The sequence below is a fragment of the Plecotus auritus genome (genome assembly GCF_963455305.1).
Source record: "Plecotus auritus genome assembly, chromosome: 9".
Taxonomy (NCBI): domain Eukaryota; kingdom Metazoa; phylum Chordata; class Mammalia; order Chiroptera; family Vespertilionidae; genus Plecotus; species Plecotus auritus.
Genome location: NC_137783.1, coordinates 81,230,045 through 81,253,270, shown reverse-complemented (window position 1 = coordinate 81,253,270; position 23,226 = coordinate 81,230,045). Strand labels below are relative to the sequence as shown.

Sequence of the window (23,226 nt, the reverse complement as noted above, 5' to 3'; positions counted from 1 at the left end):
ACATTTTTTGGAGAACCATTATTCTGCCTACTACATTTAGTGATACAATCTAAAAATGGCTTCAATAAAAAAATAGCTTTAGAGCACAGAGATCACCTGGATACTGATAAAAATGTAAGCAAGAATTCATAAAATGTCAAGAAATGTTTTCTCATCTCACCTAACCCACAACCTTTTTACCTGTGGCCAGTGTTTGAAATAATCAACCAGTAATTGCTGAACTCTTTTCCAGTTGTACCACAGGTTGGACGAGATTTGGTAGCTGCTGATTCCTTTGAAGATGTTGCATGTCCAGGCTCAGTCATGCTGGAGAATTCACAACACTGGTCCCCCTGCTGGGACAGGCATTCCTGTTCCCTTTCTCTTGACCTGAACAACTTGTCTCTATTCTTCAAGTCTCAGATGAAGTATCACCTCATGAGTAAAGCCTTCCATGAAATCTCAGATTAGATTAGGCCCCATCCTAATTGTTTCTTTACTGTTTTTCTTCACTTCTGTATTGTGAATTCCATGAGAGCAGGGGCTCTGTATTTCTCTGTATTCCCAGAGCCTGACACAGTGTCAGGAATCGACTAGGCACTAGAAGATATTTGCTGACTTGAACTGGGTACCATTAAGATGATGGTAATAAGGCTCACTGTGGGTTGCTGAAGTTGCCTGCCAGTTTGCACTATTTCCACTAAGCAGGGAAGGAGAATTCCCACACATTCTGATCTCTAGGTAGAAGTCTTAGAGTTGTGAACGACTACAAAGGCCATTCCAAGGAAAACATCTACTTAGGCAATACAAGATCTGAAGTTGCTTGGTGAAGCTAGAACAAGGACAAAAGAAATTACATGTTCCGCCCTGACCGGTGTGGCTCAGTGGATAGAGTGTCAGCCTGCGGACTGAGAGGTCCCGGGTTCGATTCCGGTCAAGGGCATGTACCTTGGTTGCAGGCACATCCCCAGTAGGGGGTGTGCAGGAGGCAGCTGATGGATATTTCTCTCTCATCATGGATGTTTCTAATTCTCCCTCTCCCTTCCTCTCTGTAAACAATCAATAAAATATATTAAAAAAAAGAAAAAGAAAAGAAATTACATGTTCCCACCTCCATCAGGACACCCCTCTATGCTTGGTAGCTGCCTTCCAAGCAGTTAAAACTGAGTTGTTGCAGGTAAGACTGAGTTGTTAATGGATCCCTGGACTCCTGCTGCTGTACAGGGCTGGAGAAACTGGGCAGGTTTCCTTTTTCTAGAATTTACATTGCCCAGCAGAACAGACCCCTATCACTCTGTTTTGTTTCAATATGCGTTGCAACTTATTTTGCATTTTAAAGTTGAATGCTTTCTGGTGGTATTTGGGTTGACACATTTCCAGGCTACCCTGTAGAGCTCTTTCTTTTTGTAGTTCCCTTCCTGCAGATGGGCTAATAGAGGCTTCAGAAAAGCCTATTTTCCTGGTGGCATTTTTTACCTTTGCAGCAATTCAAGCCAGATAAACAAAGATGAAAATTTACATTGATTCTGCCTTTTAGGAGCCTACAACCTACCTGGGGAGCCTGAAACATATGCCAAGTAGAACACAGTGTGAGACATTTTTACTAGATCAGTAACCCTCAGGGTTTTATTCCATTATGAACTCCTTTTATTAGTTTTCTGCCAGGAATTATATATTTTGAAAAATTTTGAAACTCTTTTAAATTGCAGTTGTTAATAATTTATTTTCTGTCTCTTAACTAAAGCTTCTGATTAGCAAGAGAAAGTGAGTGTTAATACACTTGATTGGTATAATTATAGCTGGAAGCATATATAGGTGATGCTTTGGTCTGTCTGTACAGCCTTATCATGGGTAAATGTAGGATTTCTGTTTTTTTGTTTTTTTCCTTCAAAACCAACTTTTAATTATAGGAATGTTCAAGTAAAATTGGCAACTATTACCTATTGGATGTAGTGTCACCCAGTTTCAATAATTATCAACTCATCTTATTTCATTTATACCTCTTCCTTTCACCCCTTCTGAATTATCTTAAAGTCAATCTCAGGCATCATATAATTTCACAAATAACTATTTCAGTATTCATCTCTAAAAGATAAGGACTTAAAAATAACCATAGTACCATTATTCCACCAAAATATGAACAATAATTCCTTAATATCATATATATCTAGTCCATGTTCAAATTTCTCCAATTGTCACATAATTTTCTGGATAGTTTATTCAGTTTGTGAACGTAGTTGGGGCTTTTGCAGGAGGCAACCAATTGATGTGTCTCTCATGTTGATGTTTCTCTCTCTCTCTCTCTCTCTCTCCACCTTCTCCTCTCTCCCTTTTATTCTAACAATCAATGGAAAAAAATACCCTCAGGTGAGGATTACAGAAAAATAAATAAATAAAAAACCAAAAAGGGGCCACATAACAGACCTGACAAGCTCAAGGGACTAGATGGCAGGCCTGACAAAGTCAGTGACTGAAAGTAACTCACAGGATGATCCGATCGTAAATTGTAAAGTGGGCAGGCCATGGTGGGTAGTCACATCCCAGGCCTACAGTTTCCTTAGTTTGAAACTTCTTGTTGTTATCTTGTTGCCTGAATAGCATCTCTATTTACTGTAAATGTTAAATGTTAACTATTCCATGCTCACCAATGTAAAAGAAGTTTGTATCTCTCCATTTTACTTTTTATCCAATTTTAGAGTTCTCCCCGTTTTGCTTTCTCCCATCTCTTTAATCTACCACCAGTGGATTTCATGTAACTTAGCTTCTCTCCTTTGACTCTAAATGTATAAAAGTAAGTAACTGCCATATTGCCGTTCTCGGGAACATTTTCTCAATCTGTTGAGATCTTGTTTCCGGGCATGTCCTCAGTTATTGGTGCAAATAAACTCTTATAAAGTTTTTTTTTTTTTTCTATAGGTTTGGATTTTCTTTCATTGACAAAATCAAAATGCACACAAGGCCCATGCATTTAAAGGTTGTCATATCTACATCTCTTTCTCCTGTAGGCTTCCCCTTATTCTTGTAGTTTATTTTTGAAGAAATAGTTCATTTGTCATGTAGACTTTTCCACATTCTGAGTTTTGCTGATTGTATCTTTCTGGTGGGTTTTCAGTATTTCTTTCTCAGAATAATATGTCTAAATGCATAAAATAAGATACATAGGCTTATAATGGAAACCAATTGCATCCATTTATTAAAACTATTGAAAACTCTTTGTGATATGTTAATATATGTGCTTCTTTTCTAAAAACCACACACTTAAACAAGATCTCACAATGGGTCTTTAACTACCATGATTTTGGAGTAGTTATGAATGGAAATGATATTTTGAAATTTCAACAACAGCTGTTGTATGATAGGAAAATGTGAGTTCTTTGGTAGCAAACTCATGGGTACTGCTAGTACTAGTATAGTTTGTTGCTTCCATTTATAATTGAAGGGAATATTATATTTTAGTTAATTGTTACTGAAAATCAAGATAGGTTGTTTCCCCATCCAAGTTCATAGATTCCCCAGAATATTTTCATGGACCTAGTTCATGAACATCTTTTAAAAATCCCATGGTCCTATTTTTTTTTGCCAGAATATTGCATTAATATTGTGTACTGCCATCACAAGGTACTAGTGTTTGCTTGTCTCTATTTTTGTTATATGAGGAGCTATTGAGGTTTATTGCCTAGATTCATTATTTTATTAGGGGTTATAAAATGATATTCTATTTCTGTCATTTCATTTTTATTTATTATCCACATTACTTCTATAAAGACAAACTCCCTATCATTAACTCATTACTCCCATTAACTCATTACCCTGAGAAGTAATTTGAATAGGAAGGGCAGGATAAATGTTTGCTTTTTCCCCCCCTTTATTTGCCAGCTTTCAAAATAATCTGTTGGTTCTAACATCCTCCAAAGATGACCAATGAGTTTTGTTTTTTTAAAAATTTTAAGTATTGTGATTAACTCATGGATTTAAACATATTGGAGGTATTTCAATCCATTGCAATTGTTCTTATTGATGTCAGAATGTCTTTTTGTCACGACTCCACTGCTCTTTGGTAGCTTTCTTGCCACTTGGTGTGACAAGGTGTTCCAGGCTTATTTTGTACTTTTCTTGCCCAGGTCTGCAATCATTCTCTAAGGAGGCCTAGTTCTTTTCAGTAGGAAGTATTATTTAGTTGCTATTTTCTAGGCACAGGAGTGTTCATGATTATTGATGGGTCATTATTTTGGGGCTTTACAGTGAACAGATAGAAAATATACTTAAAAATATATAAAATGTATTATGAGTTCATTCTTTCACGAATGTTCAGAATTATAGTTTTTTTTTTTTAACTTAGCCTCTTTTTAAAAATATATATTTTATTGCTTTTTTACAGAGAGGAAGGGAGAGGAATAGAGAGTTAGAAACTTCAATGAGAGAGAAACATCCATCAGCTGTCTCCTGCACACCTCCTACTGGGGATGTGCCCGCAACCAAGGTACATGCCCTTGACCGGAATTGAACCTGGGACCCTTCAGTCCACAGGCCGACATTCTATCCACTGAGCCAAACTGGTTAGGGCTAACTTAGCCTCTTTAATCTTACACATTCATTTTCTTCCCTGTACCAAAAATTAATACATCAATATATTTTCTTGATTTGTTCCACAGTATATACACACAGTCTTAAAATAATAATACCACATTCAAAAAATTAAATTATTGAGTTATTTATGTATTTTAGAGAGAGGAAAGGAGACAGAGAAACATTGATTTGTTGTTCCACTTATTTATGCATTCATTGGTTGACTCTTGTATGTGCTCTGACTGGGGATCAAACCCACAACCTTGGGGTATCAAGATGATGCTCTAACCAACTGAGCTACCCAGCCTGGGTATCACCTCCAAACAATTTAAGACATTTTACATTTCTTACTATTCCTATGGTGTATTCTAGTATGAATGTTCTGCTAAATTAGTTTCTTGAAATCACTTGAAATAATTCCCATTTTGTTTTACTACCAACTTAAAATATCGTTAAGTTTATTTTATAATTTGTTTTTCATTTTACATGTGGCTTTTTTAAAAATTAATTTTTGTTTTATAATTATGTAAAATATTTACATGGCTCAGAAGACAAATTTATGAGATGTGGTATATTTAGATATATATGGCTTTTACTTTGCTCTCTTTCCTGACCTATAGGTAACTTTAAAAACAGTTTTTATCTTTATCTTTCCATTTAAAAATATTAACAAAGACAAATAAATTTTAGTATCTCATATCATTTTCCTCCACATTTGCTTTTTTTTCTTTTTTAAAAATTACATCCTGGCAGTCAGTTGATATGGTGTGTGAAATATTTGCCTTGCTTTTTATTGCTGCACAGTACCCCTTTGTGTTTACTCAGCTAGTTTCCTACTGTAACCCTTTAGATTTTCTTTCGTCTTTTACTATTATGAACAGTGCATCAATGAGTAGCCTGTATATACACCTTTCATATTTTTGCCAAAGTATCCACAGAATAGATTCCTAGAAGTAAAATTTAGAAATTGCACTTCCCCTCCCCCATAAGGACTGTGTCGCTTTGCATTCTTGCCAGCAATGGTCAGAAGTACGGCTAAGCTTTTTGAAATGTCCAAAATGAGCTCCTGAACAGTCCATGGATGTCTGTCACTAGTTTCATGGATGCCCGGAGTTGCGAGACCTCAGAGTCGGAAGCACAGCTTTAGAGCTTTGCTCCTCAAAGTGTGGCCTGTGGACCAGCAGCAGAGGCATCACCCGAGAGCTTGTCTGAAATGCAGAATCTCAGACTTCCCGCCAGCCTACTGAATCAGAAGACAGATCCTCATACACATTAAGATTTGAGAAGCACAGGTCTAGAGCTATGCTCTTCAGTCCTTTAGCTCCAGGCACATGTGGCTATTTAAATTAAAATGAATTACAGTGACACAGAGTGAAAAACTGAGTTCCTCATTCACACTGGCCACATTTCAAGTGTTCAATAGCCACTTCTCAGCTGTTTCTGTCACGGCAGTAACTTCTGTGGCACAACACTGATCCATGGCTACGTTGTCCAATGTGATAGTCGTCTGTAGCCACATACCACTATTTTACTTTTTAAAAAAAAATATATTTTTATTGATTTCAGAGAGGAAGGGAGAGAGAGAGAGAGAGAGAGAGAGAGAGAGAGAGAGAGAGAGAGATCAATGATGAGAGAGAATCATGGATGAATCGGCTGCCTCCTGCACAACCCCTACTGGGGATCGAGCCCGTGACCCTGGCATGTGCCCTGACTGGGAAGCGAACCCACGACCTCCTGGTTCACAGGTCGACGCTCAACCACTGAGCCACGCCAGCCGGGCCCACTATTTTACTTTAAATTGAAAACACTAAAAATTAACATTTTTATTCCCATTAGCCCTATTTCAAGTGCTTAATTGCTACATAACTAGAAGCTACTGTATTGGTGCACATATTGAACATTCCCATCATCGCGGAAAGTTCTATTGGACAGCTCTGGTCTTCCCTAAAGGCTGGGTGAACCAGAAGAAGGGAGGGAAGATTCGTTGGGTGCTTAAGGTGGTAGATATTTTACATAGCTTAGATCAATAACCCTTAAACCCATTAAAACAAAACAAAACGCCCTAGCCGTTTGGCTTGGTGGATAGAGCGTCAGCCTGCGGACTGAAGGGTCCCAGGTTCGATTCCGGTCAAGGGCATGTACCTTGGTTGCAGGCACATCCTCAGTAGGGGGTGTGCAGGAGGCAGCTGATCCATGTTTCTCTCTCATCGATGTTTCTAACTCTATCCCTCTCCCTTTCTCTCTGTAAAAAATTAATAAAATACATTTCAAAACAAAACAGGGTTTTTGAGAGGCTAACTAATGTATTCAACTTCCTAACACTAATAAGAGATGAAGTTACTCCAGTTCAAAGTTTAATGCACTTTCCACTGTGCTTGGAAGGAATACTCCTTTCCCAAAGGCTACATCTGGGGTGCAATCTCCACCCGCCTTTTACAAAACAAAACAGAAGTAATGCAAACCCCTGTTTCACTTGCCTGCACCTATTTATTTTTTCTCTCATGCTTCAAATTTAAATTTAGACTCTCATTTATATCTAACTCCCAAGCTCATATTCGTTTTGCTATAAATGCCTTGAGTTCACATCTTAGGGTGTCCTTGCTAAGGGTCCCCTATCTTGCATTTTAACGTTATGGCATCTCAATAATTAATTGCAGCATTTATTCATTAATTCAATAAACATTTACTGAGAACCTACTATGCATAAGATATAACACAGTGGGAAAAAAGAAAACACAAATTTTCTTTCCTTACATGCCTTCCTTTTAAGGTAATATTTACACATAACTACATTTTCTATAGTTTGAAATTTGGCTTTCTTGGCCACTTTGAGTTTTGAAAATGTCCCTATACATCAGAATGTGTGTTCTTCAAAACTGCTAGCTAGCTACTTATGCTCATTAGAATTAGGCGATACACTGATGGCTAAATTTTTGAACCATTGAAATGTAGATGTGGAAAGAATATAAAGGTCAGCCAGGCTGCTACTCACTATGTGAAGAAAAGCTACTATTTGCTTTCGAGGTTTCCAGCTTGCTTCTAATATGATTTAAAATGCTCCAGTAATAGACACGAGGTAATCTATGTGCTAAATATGAGGATTTTTCTCTAAATGAATATTTATTGTCAGGCTTGTACTAGTATTTTTATAGAAGTGCTGGAAGTTATTCTGTACCCAGTATTTACAGGTGGCAGATGTAATGCATTTAAAAATCTCCCCAAAGAAGCTATGCTCTGTAGAAGTCTGCTACTGAATCCTGCCTCTAGCTGACAAGGTGCAATCTAGCAGCACAGATTTATGGAGACATAATGTGAAGAAAAATACATGATTTGCATCCAAACAATGTATTTTATCAGTCACTTGGAACTCTTTCTTCAAATAAAAGGGAGAGAATAATTCAGTGGTTTGCCATCCTATTGCGTAGTAGACTCATTGAGAGGGCTTTTAAAAATAGGCTGATATTTGGACCCCATCTGATTCATTTGGTTTGGGCTAGTCTTAATGTCATAAGTTTTTCTTTTTAAGCCCTCAATGATGATTTAATGTACACCCAGGTGAAGGCTACTGGTCTAACTTGACATTGCAAATGAACAAGAGCTAACGAAATGCATCAATCCCATCATTTTATGTAAAACTAGTGACCTGGTGCACGAAATTCGTGCACGGTGGGGAGTTCCCTCAGCCCAGCCTGCCCCTCTCACAGACTGGGAGCCCTCAGGAGATGTCCTACTGACGGACAGTCTGGCCACCCTCTGTGGGAGGTGACTGGGCTGATCAAGGGAAGGCGCCAGCCCCATTACCCTGCTGCTGCAGCCAATTCAGCCGCCAAGGTGTTTTCATCAACATGGACTCTAGTCCCTTCACTGTGAAAAAATGACAACTTTCTTTAGGCATTTTCTTTTTTTTTCTTATTATTTTTTTAAATTCTTTTATTATTATTATTTTTTTAAATAAATCTTTATTCAGATTATTACAATTGTTTCTCCTTCCCCCCCCCCCCATAACTCCCCTCCACCCGGTTCCCACCACACCTTCTGCCCTTACCTCCCCCCCCACTGTCCTCATCCATAGGTGTATGATTTTTGTCCAGTCTCTTTCTGAACCCCCCCATACCCTTTTCCCCCTGAGAATTATCAGTCCACTCCCTTTCTATGCCCCTGATTCTATTATATTCACCAGATTATTCTGTTCCTCAGGTTTTTAATTCACTTGACTTTTAGGTTCACTTGTTGATAGATATGTATTTGTTGTTCATAATTTTTATCTTTACTTTTTTCTTCTTCCTCTTCCTTAAGAATACCTTTCAGCATTTCATATAATACTGGTGTGGTGGTGATGAACTCCTTTAGCTTTTTCTTATCTGTGAAGCTCTTTATCCTCCCTTCAATTCTGAATGATAGCTTTGCTGGGTAGAGTAATCTTGGTTGTAGGTTCTTGCTATTCATCACTTTGAAAATTTCTTGCCACTCGCATCTGGCCTGCATAGTTTCTGTTGAGAAATCAGCTGACAATCGTATAGGTGCTCCCTTGTAGGTAATTAACTGTTTTTCTCTTGCTGCTTTTAATATTCTCTCTTTGTCTTTTGCTCTTGGCATTTTAATTATGATGTGTCTTGGTGTGGTCCTCTTTGAATTCCTTTTGTTTGGGGTTCTGTGCACTTCCTGGACTTGTAAGTCTATTTCTTTCACCAGGTGGGGGAAGTTTTCAGTCATTATTTCTTCAAATAGGTTTTCAGTATCTTGCTCTCTCTCTTCTTCTGGCACCCCCATAATTCTGATGTTGGTACGCTTGAAGTTTTCCCAGGGCTCCTTACACTATCTTCAACTTTTTGGATTTTTTTTTTCTTTTTGCTTTTTCAGTTGAGTGTTTTTTGCTTCTTTGTATTTCAAATCTTTGATGTGATTCTTGTGTTCCTCTAGTCTGTTGTTGGGTCTCTGTATAATATTTTTTATTTCAGTCAGTGTATGTTTAATTTCTAGTTGGTCCTTTTTCATATCTTCGAGGGTCTCGTTATATTTATCGGCCTTTTCTAGGATATTCTTGAAAAGCCTTATAACCGTGGTTTTGAATTCTATATCCAGTCGTTTGTTTTCCTCCATTTCTTTCATTTGTGATGTTTCTTTGTGGCCGCGTTTTTACTGCTTCCCTGAGTTGGTAGGGTAGATTTGTGTGCTAGGTTTCCTATATGGCCCAGTGGGTCGGCCTCCCCAGTTAACCTGAGGTGGATACTCTTGGTGCACCCCTTTGTGGACTGTGTGTACAGCCTTGTTGTAGTTAAGTCTTGATTGTTGTTGGTATCACTGGGAGGAATTGACCTGCAGGCCAGTTGACTGTGAGGATCAGCTGTGTCTACAGCTGGGAGAAGTTCGGTGCTGGAGACAGCCTTATAGGATTAGCCTTGCCAGATTGCAAAAGCCTCTGTGCTCAGCTTGGATGGGGTGGAGTCTCAGGGCGGAGCAGACAGTCTTGGCTTCCCATCAGCCTTGCCCTTTCGCGCGCGCACCACCAGACCTCTGCCTTCCCCGGCTCCCGAGTCTCTCCAAGAGTCCAGATTCCCCCCAAAAGAGCGTGGGTCCCCAGGGACTCGCCTGGAACTGGGTTTAGTGCAGTCAGAACTGGGGCTCAGTGCAGTCAGGAGCTTCCGACTCCCTTCCACTAGGGAAAGCCTGTGGCAACCTCCGCAATCTTTGTGCCTACTGGCGCGCGCACCTCCAGACCTCTGCCTTCCCCGGCTCCCGAGTCTCCGCCCGAGAGTCCAGATTCCCCCCTGTAAGAGCGTGGATCCCCAGGGGCTCGCATGGAACTGGGGTTCAGTGCAGTCAGGAGCTTCCGACTCCCTTCTGCTAGGGAAAGCCTGTGGCAACCTCCGCAGTCTTTATGCACACTGGCGCGCGTGCCTCCAGACCCCTGCCCACCGGGGCTCCCCCGGGTCTCTGAGTCTTTGGGTGCCTTTCTCTCTACCTGACAGTCCAGACTCCCCCTGTATGAGCCTGGGTCCACGGGGTTTCGCCTGGAACTGGGGTTCAGTGCAGTTGGAACTGGGGTTCAGTGAGGTCGGGGGCTTCCTTCCCCCTCCCGCCAGAGAAAATCAGCCAGGCTCTCAGCCGCCCTTCCTCTCTGTGCGCACAAAGACCCTTTGCCGTACCTCCAATTCTCTGTGAGCTTTTCTCTTTCCTTCTAGTTGTAGAATTTTCACTCAGCCAGCTTTCCTGTGGTTCTGGATGGTGTCCGTTCTGTCTTTTAGTTGTAGTTTTGAAATTGTTGTGCGAGGCAGCAGTTTAGTTGCTTACCTATGCCGCCATCTTGGTTTTTCTCCTCTTTAGGCATTTTCAAGATGTGTCTTTCATAGGATATGATCTTTCTTTCTTTCTTTCTTTCTTTCTTTCTTTCTTTCTTTCTTTCTTTCTTTCTTTCTTTCTCCTTCCTTCCTTCCTTCCTTCCTTCCTTCCTTCCTTCCTTCCTTCCTCCCTCCTCCCTCCCTCCCTCCCTCCCTCCCTCCCTCCCTCCCTCCCTCCTTCTTTCTTTCTTTCTTTCTTTCTTTCTTTCTTTCTTTCTTTCTTTCTTTCTTTCTTTCTTTCTTTCTTTCTTTCTTTCTTTTTCTCACCTGAGGATATGTTTCCATTGATTTTTAGAGAGTGTGGAAGAGAGAGAGAGAGAGACAGAGAGAAACATCAATGTGAGAGGGACACTTTGATTGGTTGCCTCCTTCATGAGCCCTGACCTGGGCCCCGGCCAGGGAGGAGCCTGTAAACTAGGTACATGCCCTTGATCAGAATTGAACCCGGACCCTGCGGTCAGCAGGCCGAGGCTCTATCCACTGAGCCAAACCAGCGAGGGCAGGATATGACATTTTTTAAGCCCCTCCAGCAGCGGACCTTCATTTTTTCCTCCAGGAGTGTGGTGGAAAAACCCTAGATCACCTTCTTGGATTCTTATAACCCAAGTTACCAAGAACACTGCAAGTGGTGGCATATAGGGAGCTTAGCCAATGAATGGTCAGAAAAGGTATTTACTCTCGAACTGGTTTGGCTCAGTGGATAGACAGTGGGCCTGCAGACTGAAGAGTCCCAGGTTTGATTCCTGTTAAGGGCATGTACCGTGGTTGGAGGCACATCCCCAGTGGAGAGTGTGCAGGAGTCAGCTGATCGATGTTTCTCTCTCATTGATGTTTCCAACTGTCTATCCCTCTCCCCTCTTCTCTGTAAAAAAAGTCAATAAAATATATTAAAAAAAAAAATGGTGTTTCCTCTGCAGCTCATGCAGCCCCTGTGTTGTATCCACTGGGCTAGGGGGGTGTCCCCGCCACCCGGTGGTGGCCGCCAAGGTGTCTGCACACCCCAGAGACTGGCAGCCCATCCCCCCATCGTGGGCGCCGGGCTGAGGGTGTGGACCCGAACCACCGCTTGGTGCCGGTGAACGCACAAGCGGCTGGGGGCGGGACGGGAACATCCCTGTCTCCAAATACCCCCCAGGTCAGCAGCCAGCCCTGTTGTGGGCACCGGGCTGGGGGGCATGCAGGGACCCCTAGGCCGCGCATGGTGGCGGCCGCCGGAGTCTCCGCACGCCCTAGAGGCCAGCAGCCAGGCCCCTGTCATGGGCTCCAGGCTGGGGACGTGGACCCGAACTGCCGCTTGGCGGCTGCACCCATAATCCCGGAGTGGCCGGGGCGGGTATTCTGGGACCCCTGCCGCTCAGGGCCTAAGTGTGGGCCTACAGGCTAGGAGTGGCCTGGGTCTCAAGGATGTTCCTGGGACCCAGGCTGCTAGGCGCCTGCATATGCAAATTAACTTCCATCTTTGTTAGGTTAATTTGCATAGTTGCTCCTGATTGGCTTGTGGGCGTGGCTTGTGGGCATAGTGGAGGTACAGTCAATTTGCATGTTTCTCTTTTATTAGATAGGACTAGTGTTTGAATTAGGCAGAAACCCATATTACAGCCTTCCTTCATTCCTGAATCTATTTGGAAATTGTTTTCACATTTCTGGTCTGTGGTCAGGGATCTTTAGGTTTTCTGTAAGAAAGGCAGAGGGAAAATAAAATGCCTTCAATATTTTCTTTTTTCAATCCTTAAATTCATACAATATCTCCAAATAGTAAAGTAGTCAGAAGGGACCTTACTCAGATTACCTTCTACCTTTTATGCCTGCCTCTGCCCCAAACAATCCATAGCTCTTGTTTGCTCTGCTTTCTGCTGGCCGATCTCCCCCAGTGTGAAGTCGCCTTGGGAAACATGTCTTGGAGTTGGACCATATCCTGCCATTGAAGTTCACGTCAGTGGAGGTTCCGTTTGAAGCCTTGTGACAGGATATATCCCATGGTTAGATGTACATTGTTTCTGGCAGCTTCCTTTAGAGAGGGACAGGTTTTGTTAAGGTATAAAGAATCCCTGGGTTCAGTTCAAGTTCATATGAATGGGACCTTGTGGTGGAATGCTTAAATGTGAAGCTATAAGTAACAAAAATTGTTTTGAGGTCTTTGGTATCTCTCTCTACCAGTCTGTTTTTCTCTTGTTCTCCTTTTGTTCAGCCTCCACCCCCTCAACTCCTTCTGCCTGCCTCCTCCCCCCTCCCTCTTGCTCCCTCTTTTCCATTATGGATGAGGTCATTATGATTTGGAGCCAAGAGAAGTACATTCTGTAACCTTAAATCTCCATACTCAATTTGTGACTCTCTTTTTTTTTTTAGAAGATGACTATACTTTATAGTTGGAGGACAGCTTGCTTAACTGGGCTGTTTTAGAATGCAAATATGAGCTTGCTAGAGGAATTTTGTCCATTTGTGAACAGGACACACTTATTATTCTCACTTATTTCAAATTTATAATGGTTTCCTCGTCCATTATGGCATATGAAAAATGGTCTAAGTTTGATTAGGTTATTGGACACTTGATTGGCTTTTCCATAACCAGTACTTTGGACAGCCAACTCATTCTCTGATGTCCCCGGAAGCAGTGTAAAACTGGTGGGAGAGAAATCAGGCTAGATTCCTTTCCTGACAGCGAGGTTGGGTGCAAGAATCTCTTGAAGAAAGGGTTTACTAATATAAGCTCTGTTACAAAACCACTAGGGGCCCGGTGCACGAAATTCGTGCACGGGGGGGGGGTAGTCCTCAGCCCAGCCTGCTCCCTCTCACTTACTGGGAGCCCTCAGGGGATGTCCTACTGACAGCTTAGGCCCACTCCCTTTGTGGGAGGCAACCGGGCTGATCAGGGGATGGCGCCAGCCCCATCACCCCACTGCTGCAGCCACTGCCAGTCACTGCAGCTGCCAAGGTGTTTTCATCAACACGGACTCCAGTCCCTTCACCATGAAAAAATGACAACTTTATTTAGGCATTTTCAAGATGTGTCTTTCATAGGATATGACATTTCTTTATTTTTCTTTTTATCCTCACCTGAGGATATGTTTCCATTGATTTTTTTCCCCTTCCCTCCGATCGCAGCGTCGGCCCCTTCCCAAGCCTAAAGCCTCCACCCTAAGCTTTAGCCTTGGGAAGCGGGCACCCCCTGCTCCTCCGATCGCAGGGTCGGCCCCTTCCCAAACCTAAAGCTTCCGCCCCAGGCTTTAGGCTTGGGAAGTGGGCAACCCCACCCTTCTGATCTCAGGCTTGGCCCCTTCCCAAGCCTACAGCCTCGGAGGCTTTAGGCTTGGGAAGGGCCCCCCGCTCTGATGGCCGGATGGGAGTGACCTGGGTGCCGAGGAGGTTCCCGGGACCCAGGTATGTATGCAAATTAACCACCATCTTTGTTGGGTTAATTTGCATACTCACTCTGACTGGCTGTGGGCTTAGCGGAGGTACAGTCAATTTACATGTTTCTCTATTATTAGGTATGATAATGGAGAAGTAAAGAAGGGTATTGGGGGAAGGAGGAAGTGATACAGAAGGTAAGAAGATGTCAACTCTAAGGGATGACCTCACTTGTTATCCCAAGACCATGTGCTGTAGTGGGGGCAGCAGATGTTTAATGATCAGAAAATTTGGGCATCAGTTCTGCTCCTGTGTGATCTTAGGCAAAACACTTCCCTCTTCTGGGCCACAGTATCTTCACCTAAAAAAATGGGCCACAGCACCAGAGTTCTGCAGTTCTGAGACTTTCTTCTAGGAGAGGAGGTGTTTCCCTAGATCTGATTCTTGGAAGTAAATTTGAACTCCCTCATCTAGTCCTTTAACAGCAAAGAGCCCTGACTTCCTCTGCCTTTTACTAACTGTGGGACTGTGGGTGAATTTGGAGCCACTCTGAGCCTCATGCTCCCTTCTGTAATAGGAGTGGAGGAAGATTACTGTTCTCAGGGTTGTGATGAGAATTAGGTTGAGAATGTGTGCTCTGATGATGCCAACTGAACCATGAAATACAGGAAAATTGGAACCATGCCCTTGGCCAGGTACCCTTCATCACAGGTTTCTTGTGGGAAGTATATGACTGGGGACAATGACACTTGTCTCCCAAAATGTACTTTCCCACTCTTGGCTTTGGCTCTACAGGACCATGTGGTGAATTTCTTTTGTCCAGGATAGGGCAGCCTAAAATCCAGAATCAGGGCCTTGTTCAGGAGGAAGTGGGCACAGAGGACACTGCCGGGGATAGGTAGAGCATCCCTGGGAACACTACTGCCTCTGTGGGACCAAGGTCTTCCAGGGGTCCTCAGACTTTTTAAACAGGGGTCCAGTTCACTGTCCCTCAGACCATTGGAGGGCCAAACTATAGTTTTTTAAAAAAACTATGAACAAATTCCTATGTGCACTGCGGGCCCGGGCGGGCTGGATAAATCTCCTCGGCGGGCCGCATGTGGCCCGCGGGCCGTAGTTTGAGGACCCCTGGACCCTTTGCTCACCTGGGCATAAAATTTGCTTCCCTAGCCTAATAAAATGTCTGCCTCTGGCCAGTTCCTGCTATCGTTCCTCCCCTGGAAGGGTGGGGCTTTTCGGCTCCTTCCTTTTGAGAGCAAAGAGCAAACAATATGAATAAATATAACTTTTGAAGAACTATCTAGCAAAACAAGTAAATTTGAAGATGCTTATGCCCTAAGACTAACAATTCCACTCTTTGATGTATCTTCAAAGCAAATGGTCCCTTTAGGCTTCATGGCACAAATAGAAAGTCATTATAATTGTAGGTACTCGAGTACACTGCTTGCAGAGGATGGATGCCTTCGGTAGTCCCCAGCAGGTCATCCTGAGTCCTGACTACACTTTATCTTAGCACATCAGTGACCCATTTGCACCAGTTTGCAAAACAAACCCAGAGGGATTTATGAAAGTGACTCTGGTGGTTAGGAAAAGAAGGATTGATGAGAAGGAAACAAGGCAGAGAAGCAGTTAGAAAACTAATATAATGGCCCAGGCCAAAGTGAGACCTGACTGAAAGCCATGTCAGCATGAATGGAAAGTAGAGAATGACATGAAAGACTCCACACAGCCCAACACACCATTAGCTCTCAGGAGGAGGTGTTGACATGATATCTGCGTTTCTAGACTAAATGGATGGCTATGAGGCTACTGATCAGGACAGGAAGACAGGATGAGAAACAGGTTTGAGGAAAGGGGCGAGTAGTGAGTTCCATTTGAGAGCAGTAGAAATTGAAGTGCCTGGAACCTTGCGGGAAGGGTGGGGGGACAATGTGAGGCTTGGGACAGGTGGCCTCTAAGGCGTGCCCAGTGAATCTGTGCTTCCTCGGGTTGTTGCCCCAAGTGATCTCCTCCTCCTGAGTTGGGGAGGGGCGGGGGCAGGAATCTGCGACTTGCTTCTAACCATTAGAACACAATGAAAGTAATGGGATGTCATTTCCATGAATATATATCACGTAAGGTCATCACTTCCATCATGCTAGGCAACTCTCTCTATTAGTTCTCTTCCTTGCTGGCTCTGATGAAACAAGCTGCCATATACAGAGGCTCACATGTCAAGGACCTGAGGGTGGCCTCTGGCCAACAACCAGCAAAGAACCGAGGCCCTCAGTGGCTGAGCTTCATCTATGAACCAGGGGGTCTCCATTCAATTCCCAGTCAGGGCACATGCCTGGGTTGTGGGCTTGATCCCCAGTGTGGGGTGTGCAGGAGTCAACTGATCAATGATTCTCTCTCATCATTGATGTTTCTATCTCTCTCCCTCTCCCTTCCTCTCTTTGAAATCAATAAAAATATATATTAAAGAAAATAATGGTGAGTGCCTTTGGTGGCGGGGGAGGGCGCAGACTGGAGCAGGCTGGAAGAGGTAGTTGGGGGAAAAAGGAGGACCTATGCAATACTTTCAACAATAGAGATAAAAAAACAAACAAACAAAAAAGGCGCTGTGATTCTAACATGTGGGTAACATTGAAAACCTCTACTTCTAGTTGAAGAAATCAAGACTAGGAGAAGGAGAGGATGAGACTGCTAAACATTTAATAAATAGGAAGGCCTTAAAACAAGTTAAAACTGAGTTCTTAAAAATCATACAAACCCACTTCAAACAGTGTATCACATAGCTAAGTAATAAAAATGATTTCTAAATGGGTGGACAATAAAATGGGGAAATACGTATTTTTGTGATAATGAGGGAAATCAGAAATGTAAAAGAATAAAATCTCAAAATTCAACACTTTCATTCATGGCCATGGACAACAGTGTGGTGATGGTGGGGGAGAGGAGTGGGTGGAGGTAGAAAGGGGCATAGAGGGGATAAATGGTGATGAGAAAAAAAATCCAACACTTTAATTTTTGTACGTATGAAGTAAGCAATAAAATGAAATAATGACAAAACAGGAATAACTAGCATTTCCCTTTTCGTTGAGCACTAAAGTGTATGTTGTATGTTGTGTGTTGTGCATGTTTGTGTTTGTGTCAGAGGTATAACTTACTTGCATGTTATTAAGATTTCCTTCTTTGTTTTCTAGGAATATTTTGAAAACAATTGCCCTGGGTCAGATACTGTCCTTGTGTATATGTGGAACAGCCATCACCAGCCAGTATTTGGCAGAAAAATACAAAGTGAACACCCCCATGCTTCAGAGCTTTATCAACTATTGCTTGCTGTTTCTAGTTTATACAGTGATGTTGGCATTTCAATCAGGTATGCTGAATGTGGGAATTAACTTTTTTCAATGACCTATCTTCATTAAAAAATGTGGCTTTTAGGCATTTAAAAAATGAAACATGAGGCAAAAGTAAGAACAGGAAAAACTATTGCTGCCTTTATAAAAGTCATTAGAAAAGCATGACACCTCTGAATTCTGTGAAAGTACTGATTAGAGATTCATGCATAATCTCTGGCATTGTTGATTAAAATAAGTAGCACCAAACTGGAACAGTAAAAGTTGTCAGAAAAATTAAAAGTGTAAATGCTATTACAAGTTAGGTTGATAAGATTAGGAGACAATATTAAAAACACTTCAACAATGAGACACCATCTCACACCTGTCAGAATGGCTATCATCAACAAATCAACAAACTACAAGTGCTGGCGAGGATGTGGAGAAAAAGGAACCCTTGTGCACTGCTGGTGGGAATGCAGACTGGTGCAGCCTCGGTGGAAGACAGTATGGAGTTTCCTCAAAAAATTAAAAATGGAACTCCCATTTGACCCAGTAATTCCACTTCTAGTACTATATCCCAAGAAATCAGAAATACCAATCAGAAAGGATATATGCACCCCTATGTTCATAGCAGCACAATTTACAATAGCTAAGATTTGGAAACAACCTAAGTGCCCATCAGCAGGTGAGTGGATTAAAAAACTGTGGTACATCTACACAATGGAATACTACGCACGGTAAAAAAGCAGGAACTTTTACCATTTGCAATAGCATGGATGGAACTGGAGAGCATTATGCTAAGTGAAATAAACCAATTGGATAAAGATAAATATCACATGATCTCACTCATATGTGAGATATAATGATCAACATAATTTGATGAACAAGAATAGATCCAGAGACAAATGGCAGGGGAGGGGGGTTCGAGAGCAACCAAAGGACTTGTATGCATGCATATGAGCATAACCAATGGACACAGACACTGGGGAGGTGGGAATGGCTTGAGGGGGGAGGGTCAATCGGAGAAAAAGGAGACATCCGTAAAATTTTAGACAATAAAAAAAAAATCTAAAAAAACCCAAACACTTAAAGTCAAGAACCTCTCTCTTCAAAGGCTGTATATGCAGCTAAGTGGAGAATGCTAAATGGAGCATCAATTGCATGTAGATCAAATCTATGTTATGAGAGAAACAAAGACAGGGAATTGGCAAGGAATTAACATCTTTATCACTGGCTGGTTAAGTTGTTTTAGAATCATTACAGAGTTATCATTTCTCACTAGCTACACAAAAAATGGGAAAAACTAGGTTCTGACAAACATTTTTGTGCCAGACATAATTTTAATTGCTTGACTCATTTAGGTTTGGTATAAACTCATTGAAGACTCCCAACAAGTCAAGTGAGTATTACTACTATCCCCACTTTACAGATGATCAAACTGAGGCATGTAATACTTACATAACTTGCTCTAAGTCATATAGGTAGTAACTGGTGGAGCCAGGATTCCAAGCTAAGCAGCCAGCCCACCCAGAGCCCATGCTCTCACCACCAATCTGTATTAGGGGCTCCTAGTTATGCTAAGAAGATTCTTCCCACAAGAAAGAGCACGGTATTATAAAATAAATTAAGTGAGATTGAATTTAGGAATGTGAGGATAATGGGTAACTCAACCAGATCAATTGGGCGGTTGCAATACTTCTATTTTCATCATATTTAAAACACATAATAAAAGCACCATGATAAAAGCAGATTTGCTAATCCTCTTTTTAAAAAAATTTACATATTTTTAAAATTGATTTGAGAGAGAGAGAAACATTGATGTGAGAGAAAAATTTAGGCTGGCTGCCTCCTGCACACCCCCTGTTGGGGATTGAGCCTGCAACCTGGGTGACCTTTTAGTGCATAGGACAACACTCAACCAACTGAGCCACACTGGCCAGGGTGCTAATCCTCTTTTAATAGGAACCTTAAAGCATCAATGGTATTCCTTTGTGTCAGGATAAAAAACTTACTTTGAAAGAAAATAGAAACCAGTGATAAGAGTGGAGAAACCATCTGAAGGGTAATGTACCAAATTTGGCAAGAACTTTAGGAGTTGGAAATAGAACTAGTATTAGTACATGGCTAATAGGGACGTTGCTCTACTCTGTAAGCACTGGCCTTTAGTAAGTCAGTGTGATTCATAAACACAGCAATACGGTCTCCATAAGGGAGGGATATTAGGTGCCTTCCGTACCATCTCATGTCGAGGAAGACTAACTGTGCTTTCAGGATTTTCTTGTAAATTGGGTTTCAATGATAATTACCTGGCTGTGATTCTCACTACCTTTATTTCCTTGTTGGTTATCTTACAATAATCTATGTTCCAACTCTGATGTCCTGTGATGCTAGATTCTCCAAAGAAGTGAATCATAGTTAACTTGAATAAATAGAATTTGGTGAATAAAAGGTGTTTCTTCAATGGTGCTACTAAGTCTTTTTTCCAAACTTATAACTGACGTACTTTTCTCTTGAAAGAACATCTCTTTTTTTTTAATTTTATTTTTTTGAAAGCACATCTCTTTTAAAATAATGACCATTGCAGAGTTTCCTTTGAAGAAGCCCATGAATGGAGGTTACATAGCCAATCTATATATATAAAAGCCTAATATGCAAAGTGTCCCCTCGGGAGTTCGACCGACTGGGAGTTCAATCTCTTGCTATGATGTGTGCTGACCACCAAGGGGTGGCGTGGAATGAAGAAGGCCCCGGCCAGCAGCCAACAGCTGCTAGGGACCCTACCCATGCACAGATTTCATGCACTGGGCCTTTAGTGAATTAATAAGAAAACATTGCATTTCTTAGGATAATTGGTAGCTTGTCAGGAATGGCAACATCCAAACCTGTTTTAGATGTTATATTTCTGTCACAAGGAGGAAGGGAATTTAACCACTTTTCTGTACTTACTTTCTCTCTGGTGTTTTCATTGAACAATTGGTCTGTGATGACACCTTAGCTGGGTCTCATATTAGAAAAATTTGATTCTGCTGAACTGTTGTAGGAATTTGTAGGAGCTATTGTACGCATTAGGAGGGGCCACTTCCAAAATATACAGTAAATATAAATAAACGTGCATGGCTTCATTTTCAAGTAACATGTACTAACCCAGATTTCTTTCAATCAGGCCCCGAAAGCCTTTTACACATCTTGAAAAGAAAATGGTGGAAGTACATCCTGCTGGGACTAGCAGATGTGGAAGCGAATTACCTGATTGTCAGAGCGTACCAGTACACGACTCTCACCAGCGTCCAGGTGAGAGGGCATCCTCTGACCAATTTGGATTATATAGTTTTAAGAGAAGAATCTGAACTCACATGTGTTAACCTAGTTTTGTGGCAAACCTGTTCACTCAAAGAAAACCTAAACACAGGTGGATGCTATCTGTTTTCAGAGGAGCATATGTGCTGATGAGTAAGCATCTGGGAATTAGGGAACATGTACATGAGTTAATGAGTTCCCAAACTGCAAATGCTGTAGCATATTAGAACAGTGTCTTCTCAAATAAGCATAAATATTTAGTTGGCAACCGATGCTGTGATGTTGACGAGAGCTCTGCTTTATATGTTGCTCACACACAGCATATAAAGTGGCTGAACATTTGTGCTACAGAAAAGTGGGAGGTTTGCAAGTAGGTATTCAAACAAAGGAGCGATTGGACGGAACCTGCTAGACATCTTGGGTAGAGATGGTAGCCAAAGGCAAAGCTTGTATCCTTATTCGTTTATTAGGTTTTTGCTTGATTGAAAGAAATATGTTCCTATGTAGCAGGATTTTTTAGCCGGTGGAGTTGAGTTAGACCGATTCAGTTGCCTTTTTAAAATTGAATTTATTGGGTGTGTGTGAATCTAATGAACAAAATAAACTGACAAAGAAAATAAAAACAGAGGCATATATACATGGAACAGACTGACTGCTGTCCGAGAGGAGGAGGATGGGGGGGCTGGATGAAAGAAGGTGAAGAGATTAAGCAAAAAACATATGGGAAAGGGGTTGGGGGTAGGTAGAGGTGAGCAAAGGGGGCATAAATGGGGACGGAAAGAGATTTTGCTTTGGGTGATGGGTGCATGATGCAGTTGTAATGTTAGGAAACTGTGGGATGTATCGCAACACTAAGTCACCAGTACTAACAACAAAATGTTTTATAAATGAAGGTGAAAGTGAGATAGACGCCATTGCCAGGTTTAGACTTCACCATTTAATGAATTTATAACTTTCCGATGCATTGCTTTTCTCATTATGTAAAACAGAGATGTTTTATTTGATCTCCAAATTTTAAGAATATAGAAAAATTGAAGTGAGATTAGACTTACTTCATTTGGAAAACATGAGGATAGATGGAAACTCAGTATTTTTCCAATGTGCATATACATTAAGTGCTAGTATTACCAGAATGCATTTTATTAAATGCTCTCTTTTTGGTCACATGGTGCTAAGCGAGGTCCACAGCAGACCTCTTGGTTTTTGACTGGCATGAGCTTCAAAGCCCCGATAGAAAATATTTGTTGTCAGACATTATAGGAGGTACATGGAAAAACCCAGAATTTCATAAAAATTAAAACCAGAAGTTAGTTTCCTAGAGGATGAAGTTCATCACAAATAGTATTAACTGTCTTTAAACAGTGGGCAGGGAGAATGTAGAAAATAGCATTTTCTAGTCACATCCACCTTCATAATCTCACACATAATTCAATTACTTGACTTCAATTTCCAGAAACTTTGATCTCTGAGTAATAATAATTTGATTATTATTAGAACTGATTATTATTTAGACCTTGCACCAGATTTGAACTGGTGCAAGGTCTAAACACAAAGGTGTGTTAAAACACTTGCACTGGGGTTTTTGTGACTGAAGTTCATGCCTTATACTACCCAAAATGTCTTGTAGCCTCTTAGAAAAACCTAAGCATTTCGTTGTCAAAAGTTATGTACTTAGGGCTCCAGCAAGGGGTATATTTTTATTTTCTTTATTTTACTTTTCCCCCATCACCATTTATTTATGTTTTTTAAAATATATTTTTATTGATTTCAGAGAGGAAGGGAGAGGGAGAGAGAGCAAGATAGAAACATCAATGATGAAAGAGAATCATTGATTGGCTGCCTCCTGCATGCCCCCTACTGGGGATTGAGCCTGCAACCCCGGCATGTGCCCTGACCAGGAATTGAACCGTGACCTTCTGGTTCATAGACTGATGATCAACCACTGAACCACACTGGCCAGGCTAACTCAGTGTTATACTTATGCCTTTCTTGCCCCTCAGGGTCTTACTTAGTACCCTGCTTACTATGGCTGCACAATAATTTATAAAGATTAAATTAAAATAGGGGGACTCTTGGAACTGAAAGCATCAGAGTCACCAAGAATACATTTTGAAAAGGAGGTTCCATGTAGATAAATGGCTGGATGTGATAGATACAAGATAAGAAGTCCTGGAGTTTTGGAGTTGGAAGAGATTTGTGAGGAGATCATTTGGTCTGACCTTTTCATGTCATATTTTGGCTTAGAGGGTGACTGGTTGTAACTCACACAGTTGGTGGGGGGGCCCGGGGAGTCTGGAACTCTTACCATGACCTAGGCAGTTTCCTTTATATGGCCACTCACTGCCCACTAAAATTGTTAAAAGTAGAGCAAATTT

At 41.6% G+C, this 23,226-nt stretch overlaps 1 protein-coding gene across 1 annotated transcript in view; it reads left to right on the top strand.

Moving 5' to 3' along the window:
• Positions 1–23,226, top strand: part of SLC35F2 (solute carrier family 35 member F2) — a 48,238-nt gene that overhangs the window by 13,627 nt on the left and 11,385 nt on the right. Inside the window, exons 2-3 of the mRNA XM_080687025.1 lie at positions 17,417–17,592; positions 20,718–20,845. Coding sequence (XP_080543151.1) covers positions 17,417–17,592; positions 20,718–20,845 — 304 coding nt within the window. The remainder of the gene's footprint in view (positions 1–17,416; positions 17,593–20,717; positions 20,846–23,226) is intronic.